Below are 9,507 nucleotides of genomic sequence, written 5' to 3'. Positions count from 1 at the left end.
TGCTGGTGGGAACAAGCAAACAGCTGATTTGTGTTGATTTCAATGCACTTGGCAGACTAGAAGCCCAAATCTCTACCCACCCAATGTTGTGCTCTGACCCTCACAGCAGGAAATACCCCGGGCGGGCTTTGTTGTCAGCATTGCCAAGCGTAGCCCTGGATCAATAGATCCCGAGGGGGGTCAGCCCTTTGCTCCCATGACCCTCTGCCGTTGCCAGGCAGCTGGGGGATGGTTTCCTCAAGGGTCCTGGGGGTTAGATGGGCTCGGGCTGTGGGTAAGGGGTTGAGCCCAGGACCCTCCTGCACATTGGGGGTCCTGTGTCTGGACTTCCCCTTCCAGTCCTGGGTAACTCTTGGCTTGGTGATCTCAGGCATCCCTCTGTTAAAAGTCTTCATCCTGGTCTGACCCGTTTAAACTCTGGTGGCCTTGTCACTCTGAATTACACCGCCTGACAGCTGATGAGCAGAGCAGACAGTTCAGCAAAGAATCAATCCCTTTCTCACATCTGCTCCCTCAGTCCTATGCTTTTGAAATTGCTGCTTTTTGAAGAGTCAGAGACTTCTTAGAAATACCACAACACTTGAAAAAGTTTGAAATCTCCTTAGATCCTTTGAAATGCAATTTCACAGTGCAGTACCTTTACCTTTGATTGACAGCTTTATGGTTCAAACACAGCTGCCAGGAGCTTTGATTTTTTTCATCTTTTCCTTAAGGATTGAATGCATCTGATTGATCCTAAGGGGAAAGTTAATTAACATTCATGTTATGATTGACAGCTGCTGACCACTTAAACAATGCAAAGTGCTTTCTGCGGTTAGAAAAGAGTAAGTGAAACCACTTACTATTATTAGTTGCTTTGAAGTGGTCGGCAGCTGTTCTTGATGAGAGGTTGGGGTGCATCTCCTTGTTAGGGGAGGTCAACACACCTTATGAGTGGGGGGAGGGGGGGCTGTCCCAGGATGCTTGGGCCTGCAGGGACCTGTTTGGCACTATGCTTATTTTTGCACGGTCAAGCTATGAGAATCCCACCCCAGCGACGTTCCTAGTGCCAGTGGGACACAGTCCCGATTCTCCGCTGGCAGGGGCACTGAGAATCTGGAGCGGTGAATCCCGACTGAAATTTTTAAAAATTCATGCCCGGGCTATAGGTGTTGCCCAGCGCCGGCCCTAGGGTTGCTGGCGCCCCGGGCAAGCTGAACTTCGGCGCCCTTGGGGGGGGAGTGGGGCCGAGAGGGGAGTGGGGCCGAGAGGGGGGGCGGGGCCGAGGGAGGGGGGGGGCCGAGGGAGGGGGGGCGGGGCCGAGAGGGGGGCGGACCCGAGGGGGGGCGGACCCGGGGGGGGGGACCCGAGGGGAGGGCGGGGGGAGCGGACCCGAGGGGGGGCGGGGCGGACCTGAGGGGGGGCGGGGCGGGGGGGGCGGACCCGAGGGGGGGGCGGGGCGGGGGGGGGCGGACCCGAGGGGGGGGGGGGGGGCGGGGCGGGCGGACCCGAGGGGGGGGTGGGGCGGGCGGACCCGAAGGGGGGGCGGGGCGGGCGGACCCGTGGGGGGGGCGGGGGGGATGGACCCGAGGCGGGGGGGGGAGCGGACCGAGCGGGGGGACGGACCCGGGGGGGGCCGCCCTGGGGGAGTGCGGCCGCACTCCCCCAGTGTGGCCGCACTCCCCCAGGGCGGCCCCCCCCGGTCCGTCCCCCCGCTCGGTCCGCTCCCCCCCCCCGCCTCGGGTCCATCCCCCCCGCCCCCCCCTCGGGTCCGCCCGCCCCGCCCCCCCTTCGGGTCCGCCCGCCCCGCACCCCCCTCGGGTCCGCCCGCCCCGCCCCCCCCTCGGGTCCGCCCCCACCGCCCCGCCCCCCCCCTCGGGTCCGCCCCCCCCGCCCCGCCCCCCCTCAGGTCCGCCCCCCCCGCGCATGCGCTGGTTGGCGCCGGCCCAACTGCGCATGCGCGGGACCCGAGTCTGGCGCCCCCTAGCACATGGCGCCCCGGGCGACAGCCCGAGTTGCTGGTGCCTTGAGCCGGCCCTGGTGTTGCCAGCAAGGCCAACAGCTGTCTATCCTTGGAACTGAATGGCTTGCTCAGCCACTTCCGAGGGCAGATAAATGTCAACCACAAACTTGGGACTGGAGTCACACATAGGCCGGAGCAGATAGGCTGGCAGATTTCCTTTCCGAAAGGATATCAATTAACCAGTTGAGATTTGCTGACAATCTGACAGATTCAGGCAATTTACTGATGCAATCCTTGTCTTGAATAAACATCTGATCTCACTGTATGTTTCGGATCCATTGGAGAGTATGGGAGGGATTATGGGCCTGCTGGGGAGGTTTGGAGGGGTCTCGGGGTACAAACTGAATGTAGGGAAAAGCGAGGTATTCTCGGTGAATGAACTGGGACAGGGGGCTAATTTAGGTTGGATGCCATTTACGTTGCGAGGGATAGGTTTAGGTATTTGGGGATTCAGGTAGCGAGGGAATGGACGGAGCTCCAGAAGTGGAACTTAACAAAGCTATTGGAGGAGGCCAGGGAGGATCTTAGTAGGTGGGATACACTGCACTTAACATTGGCGAGAAGCTTCCAAGTGGTGAACATGAATATTTTGCTGAGTTTCTTGTTTATCTTCCAGGCTATCTCAATCTTTATACCAAAGGCCTTTTTTCAGAAAGTGGACATGATCATCTCGGACTTTGTATGGGCGGGGAAGATGCCGAGGGTGGGGAGAACCCTGCTCAGAGACAGAGGCAGCAAGAGGGGTTGGCATTGCCGAACTTGCTTCATTATTATTGGGCGGCGAATGTGGATAAGGTGCAGTGGTGGTGGGAAGAAGGGGTAGAGTGGGGTTAGGATGGAGGAGGAATCTTTTAAGGGGTCTAGTTTGAGGGTGGTGGTGATGGCAGCGTTGCCAATGGCTCCAAATAGATATTCAGAGAGCCCAGTGGTGCAGTCCACAGTGAAGACATGGAATCAGCTGAGGAGTCATTTTCGGATAGAAGGGATTTCAGAGGAGCTAAGGGAGAGGGTAGAGCTGCCGAGAGGGAGTGAGTTCAGATATCTGCAGGTTAGGGACTTTGCGCAAAAGGTCTGGATGGGTTTCCCTAGGTTGCCAGGATACACCCTGCTTTAGCGACTGCTTCTTCCAGATGTGGAAGGGGAGGGAAGAATTGGGGACATATACAAGTGGCAGGGGGCGCAGAGAGGTGAGCGGGTGGTGAAGAGCAAGGAGAAATGGGAAGCGGAGTTGGGAGGGGAGTATGGAGTGAGGCACTGCGAAGGGTAAACGGGACTCCACTTGTGCAAGGATGAGCCTGATACAGTTTAAGGTGGTGCACAGGGTGCATATGACTCGGGCGCAAATGAGTGGATTCTTTCAGGAGGTAGCAGTTGAGTGCGAGAGTTGCAGGCGGGGGCCAGCGATTCACGCTCACATATTTTGGGGTTGCAAAAAATCGGGAAGATTCTGGGCAGGAGTGTTCGTGGTCTTAGCCAGGGTAGTGGGGGAGGAGGTGGACCCGGACCCTTTGGTGGCGATATTTGAGGTTTCAGAGAAGCCGGAGCTCATGGAGAGGAGGAAGGCCGATGTTATGCCTTTCTTCACCTTTCTGATTGCATGGCGGCGGATTTTGCTGGAGTGGCGGTTGGCATCGCCACCGGGGGTAGCGGCATGGTTGGGTGACCTATACGACTTCCTATGGTTAGAGAAGATAAAGTATGAGTTAAGGGGCTCAGCAGGGGAGTTTGAGAAAAGGTGGGGGATGTTGTGTGACCATGTTTGAGGAGCTTTTCGTCGCAGGGGATGGGGGGTGGATGGTGGGGGGAGGGAGGGGGAGGGTGAAAAAGGGGAAAATCTGTATTGACTGTATAGTTGATTGTTGGGAAGTATGTTTCCCGGGGTGTTTATTGGCTGTAACCTGCTTTGATACATGTTTCTAATAAAATACATTTAAAAAGGAGAAAAACATCTGGAAGTAAAACTGAACTCAAATTCCCAAACTCCCACATTGGGATTCGAACACAAATGATCTGAATAACTAGCCCAGCAATGTAACCACAGTGTTACCATCCCTCTAAATACACTTGAGCGAGTCAAACAAATTAGCCTGTAATAGGAGAAACTGTGATTTTCTGTGATGAAATGCAGTTACTGTAAAATGGTATATTTTAGTAGGGAGGTACAATAGTTAGCACTGCTATCTCACAGCGCCAGGGGCCCGGGTTCAATTCCAGCCTTGGGTGACTATCTGTGTGGAGTTTGCACGTTCTCCCCGTGTCTGCGTGGGTTTCCTTCGGGTGCTCCCATTTCTTCCCACGGTCCAAAGATGTGCAGGTTAGGTGGATTGGCCATGCGAGATTGCCCCTCAGTGTCCAAAAGGTTAGGTGGGGTTAGGGTGGCGATTGGGCCTGGGTAGGGTGCTCTTTCAGAGGGTTGAGGTAGACTTGATGGGCCGAATGGCATCCTTCTGCACTGCAGGGGTTCTATTCTATTTTACAATTCTCTTAGATGCATTTTTTAAAGCTGAAAAGAAAGATGGATCAAATACAACAGGGTTTCCTTGTTTTCACATCTTACAATGAAGGCGACTGAACAAATTTCTAAAATCAGTCTCATTAAAATAGATGCCAAACTGGGTTTGAAGATTTTTGTTTGCTTTTTTTTTACTAATAGACATGGTGATATCTGCATTTACTGGAAACAACAATTCATAATACAGTGTACAATGTAACATACACCAGGCACTGCATGCTCTGCACAGACAACTGAAAACTGTTATCTCTAGCACAGTTATAGCATTAACCTTACACATGTGGTGTGGCACTTTAGCTAGTGAAGTAGTTAAATGACTAGTTCTGCATTACGGTGTCAGTTGCATGGATCAAAAAATAATACAAAGCTAGTGATCTTTACATTACAAAAATGATCAGGGTTTACGTATAATAGCAGATGACTGAGTGACGATGGTCTAACTGAACAAAAATCATGCATGTTACAGCAGCAAGTGCTGATCGCCTAAATATAGACTTAATACACAATTTCTCTCCACAAAGTTTAAAGGGCCAATACCCTTTCATTTGATATTGTGGGACAGATTTATTTTGTTTGCTCTGTGTAATAAGCTGGAACCCATCTACATTGAATAGGCTTAGAATTTACACCAAGCACACAAGGGAAATCATCCCCTTCTGTGCCAATTAAAATAAAAGGCCCACAGCTACCTTACTGTATGCAAGATTATTTTAACAATTTTAAAATCTGGTGATATAGTTCAATGAATAACTAGCACTCATAAAAATAATTACAAATGATAAATTTATCCTCTGAAGAAATTGCACATAATATTATTTTCGCTGATGACTCGGGGATCTTGAACAAACATTCGGATGGTACTTGTGCTCGCCATCCAAAGGGTTACTGACCCTTAACTAGAATAGTAATGCTTGCCTTAACTTTTGGCTGCTTACTTAGAAGAAACCATTAAATTGGTAGAAAAATAATTCAAAGCTTCAACTTAATTATGATATATCTGCAGACTAATTTTTCAACAGTGTCCACATTGTGGTAACACAAATGCATCCTTTGTTGTTTGAAATACAAATACATAATATAATACTGCTCTTATGATACTTCTATGTGCTGTACAAATATAGATGCATACATACAAATATGCAAATTTAAGTTGAAATCTGCACAATGAATTATGTAAACAAACACATAAGCATTATACAAAATTTATATACAACTTTTTTGTTGCTATAATGATTTAAATTTGTCATCATGAAACTCAAAAACTACACAGTAGTTTCATTTTTCCAAGGACCAGTCCTTATGTTTCCTGTACTGTCTGAAGTATAAATCATGGCTTCATGCAGATTCCCCTTCAGTATTCCATTTTGGTTGGTTACACTTAGAGGACACGATTGTCTCCGTGACTGCATCTCAAACGTGACTCCTTGGTGCAAAGCCTCTGTACTGACAGCACTGTCTACAGCTTTGTTACAGCCATATAGCATCGTGCTAGTATCACTGCTTTCAGGCTGGCAGACGTTGGGGCACTGATCGCTTTTTGCGCAGACAACTTGCCTTTGGATGGACTGGCTGTCCTGGATGCTGTGATGACTTTCTGTGTGTGAGCTGTGCACACTTCCATCTATGCTGGAAGGAATATGATAGGCATATTCTCTCTGAGCTGCTGAGCGGCTATGCCGAATGAAGTGTCGTGGTTTCGTTCGGCTTTTCTGACATCTGTGGATATGCATTGCTGGCCTACATGCACCATCTGCACGCAGGTGAATATCCCCATCATCGTCAATAATTTGTTCATTGTGCATTTTGGCGCAACATGGTGTCACTGGTGAAAGGCAATTTACATGATTCTGAACAGCCTGCAGGTTAGTTAGCTTACAAAGCCCGGAGACGGAATGATTGCAACTGGATGATGATTTGCTGGGACATGGAGAATCCAGGAGGCATGGAACATGAAGCTGAGCATCACCATTCATAGTCACCTGCGGTCGAACATTCATCTGAACAGCGTATGTATTTCGGTTTGATTTGCAACAGGACCACCAGCAATGCCAGACATCATCCCGTTTTGCACAGTGATGAACCAGAATAAAGAGTCCGAGGGTTACTGAGACTGCTCCATAAAGGCAACTAAAGATCATATCTAGGAAGTGTCCTTGCGAGACCGCGAGGGCTCCAAAGGTCCACATGGCAATAAAGAGAAACAGCGTGAACACAGAAGCGCGAAGCTGAGCTTTAAATGAATGCTCATTTTCCAGCATTGAGGAAGAGATCATTGAACATGTGTGCGACGCAGAGCTGGAGTCTGTTACATGACTGGGGCCTACCTCGGTGCTGGCCAATCGCTGTTGCTCTTCCGTCATCTCCTTTAGTTCATATTTCTTTCCTGGGTGACGCTTCAGTTGCACTAACGTACACAGAAAATAGACACAACTAACAAGCACAATGAAAGCAGCAGGCCCATAAAATGCACCAAGACTAGGCTCCCATGCCATCCAGCAACTGTGGACAAAAGAAACACATTAAAACAGGAAAATAACTAAGAGATATATTGAAAAAGAACAAGTAGGACATTGAACCCACAAAATAATTCACCAAAATAATCTGATCCAACAGTACAAATGAAAAGGATCAATCATGACTGACTTCAAAAGTCGGTTTACAATGAAAAGTTTTTCTCACTCAAATGCTGGAGGTCAAATTCATCTCAGGAGATGTCTGGAGATGACAAAGCAGTTTCACACACCACTGAAAACTGGGGCGAATATGAGAAAAGCTGCTAATTCACCATAGACCACTTTACAATATTGTCCAAAAAGAATAACAAATACGTTATCATTTAAACCAAAACTGAGCCAATGAATATCTGCAAACCTGATCATTAAAGAAGAAACTTCTAGAAAGGTTTCTGAGCTACCCAGATCTGTAAAGGTAGGTTTGGTATGCAACAATATTATGCAGCCCGGTTAGAGTTGGCCACAGCCAAGTCATTTCTGACTTCAATCTGTTGATTGAAACAATCTACCAGGATGTGGAACCAAACTCACAGTGTAAGATAAAGTATTTGGTCGCAAATAAATTCCTCCATTCCTTTGTATACAAGTCCACTTGTGCACTCGGAAAGGCAGATTCCCAAACACCGGAAGGATACATTTCCAATCAATAGAAAATTAGTTTCCCAAACAGAAGAAAGTGAAATTCACAAACACAGAAAATAGAGCTTCACACACATGGAAAGGGAGATTCCTAAACACGGAAAAGTGAAATTCTCAAACGCGTAAAAGTGAAATTCTCAAGATCGGAAAAATGAAATTCTCAAACGCAGTAAGAGTGATTCCCAAATACGGGAAAGAGAGATTTCCAAACACAGAAAGAGAGATTCGCAAACACACAAAGAGAGATTCGCAAACACACAAAGCGAGATTCCCAAACACACAAAGAGAGATTCGCAAACACACAAAGAGAGATTCGCAAACACACAAAGCGAGATTCCCAAACACACAAAGAGAGATTCGCAAACACACAAAGAGAGATTCGCAAACACACAAAGAGAGATTCGCAAACACACAAAGAGAGATTCCCAAACCCACACAGAGATTCCAAAACACAGGAAAGAGAGATTTGCAAAGACAGGAAAGAGAGATTCTTAAACACTGGAAAGAAAAATTCCCAAACCCGGGAAAGAGGGATTCTCAAACCCGGGAAAGAGGGATTCTCAAACACAGGAGTGAGTGATTCCCAAACACAGGCGAAAGAGAGATTCTCAAACTTGGGAAAGAGATATTCCCAAACATGGGGAAAGAGAGATTCCCAAACACGGGGAAAGAGAGATTCTCAAACTTGGGAAAGAGAGATTCCCAAACATGGGGAAAGAGAGATTCCCAAACACGGGGAAAGAGAGATTCTCAAACTTGGGAAAGAGAGATTCCCAAACATGGGGAAAGAGGGATTCCCAAACACGGGGAAAGAGAGATTTTCAAACTTGGGAAAGAGAGATTCTCAAACTCGGGAAAGAGAGACTCCCAATCCGGGAGAGAGTCCCAAACCCGGGAAAGAGAGATTCACAAATACTGTAAAGAAAGATTTCCAAATACAGGAAAGAAAGATTCCCAAACCCGGGAAAGAGAGATTCCCAAACACGGGGAAAGAGAGATTTTCAAACTTGGGAAAGAGAGATTCTCAAACTCGGGAAAGAGAGACTCCCAATCCGGGAGAGAGTCCCAAACCCGGGAAAGAGAGATTCACAAATACTGTAAAGAAGGATTTCCAAATACAGGAAAAAAAGATTCCCAAACCCGGGAAAGAGAGATTCACAAACTCGGGAAAGAGAGATTCTCAAACTCAGGGAAAGAGAGATTCCCAAACACGGGAAAGAGAGATTCTCAAATATAGGAATGAGAGATTCCCAAACTCGGGAAAGAGGGATTCTCAAACACGGGAGTGAGTGATTCCCAAACACAGGCGAAAGAGAGATTCTCAAACTTGGGAAAGAGAGATTCCCAAACACGGGGAAAGAGAGATTCCCAAACTTGGGAAAGAGAGATTCTCAAACTCGGGAAAGAGAGATTCTCAAACTCGGGAAAGAGAGACTCCCAATCCGGGAGAGGGTCCCAAACCCGGGAAAGAGAGATTCACAAATACTGTACTGTAAAGAAAGATTTCCAAACCCGGGAAAGAGAGATTCTCAAACTTGGGAAAGAGAGATTCCCAAACATGGGGAAAGAGAGATTCCCAAACATGGGGAAAGAAAGATTCTCAAACTTGGGAAAGAGAGATTCCCAAACATTGGGAAAGAGGGATTCCCAAAAACGGTGAAAGAGAGATTTTCAAACTTGGGAAAGAGAGATTCTCAAACTCGGGAAAGAGAGACTCCCAATCCGGGAGAGAGTCCCAAACCCGGGAAAGAGAGATTCACAAATACTGTAAAGAAAGATTTCCAAATACAGGAAAGAAAGATTTCCAAACCCGGGAAAGAGAGATTCCCAAACACGGGGAA

At 48.0% G+C, this 9,507-nt stretch overlaps 1 protein-coding gene across 2 annotated transcripts in view; it reads right to left on the bottom strand.

Moving 5' to 3' along the window:
* Positions 1-4,619: 4,619 nt before the first annotated feature.
* LOC119951080 (adhesion G protein-coupled receptor A3-like) overlaps positions 4,620-9,507 on the bottom strand; it is a 664,838-nt gene continuing 659,950 nt past the window's right edge. For both annotated transcript variants that reach the window (XM_038774125.1, XM_038774126.1), the window contains exon 19: positions 4,620-7,013. In XM_038774125.1, the coding sequence (XP_038630053.1) occupies positions 5,777-7,013 (1,237 nt within the window). In that variant the 3' untranslated portion in view covers positions 4,620-5,776. The remainder of the gene's footprint in view (positions 7,014-9,507) is intronic.

Source organism: Scyliorhinus canicula, chromosome 16, assembly GCF_902713615.1.
Source record: "Scyliorhinus canicula chromosome 16, sScyCan1.1, whole genome shotgun sequence".
NCBI lineage: Eukaryota > Metazoa > Chordata > Chondrichthyes > Carcharhiniformes > Scyliorhinidae > Scyliorhinus > Scyliorhinus canicula.
Note: the sequence above shows the minus strand (reverse complement) of the source record. Positions and strands in the feature narration are given on the sequence as shown.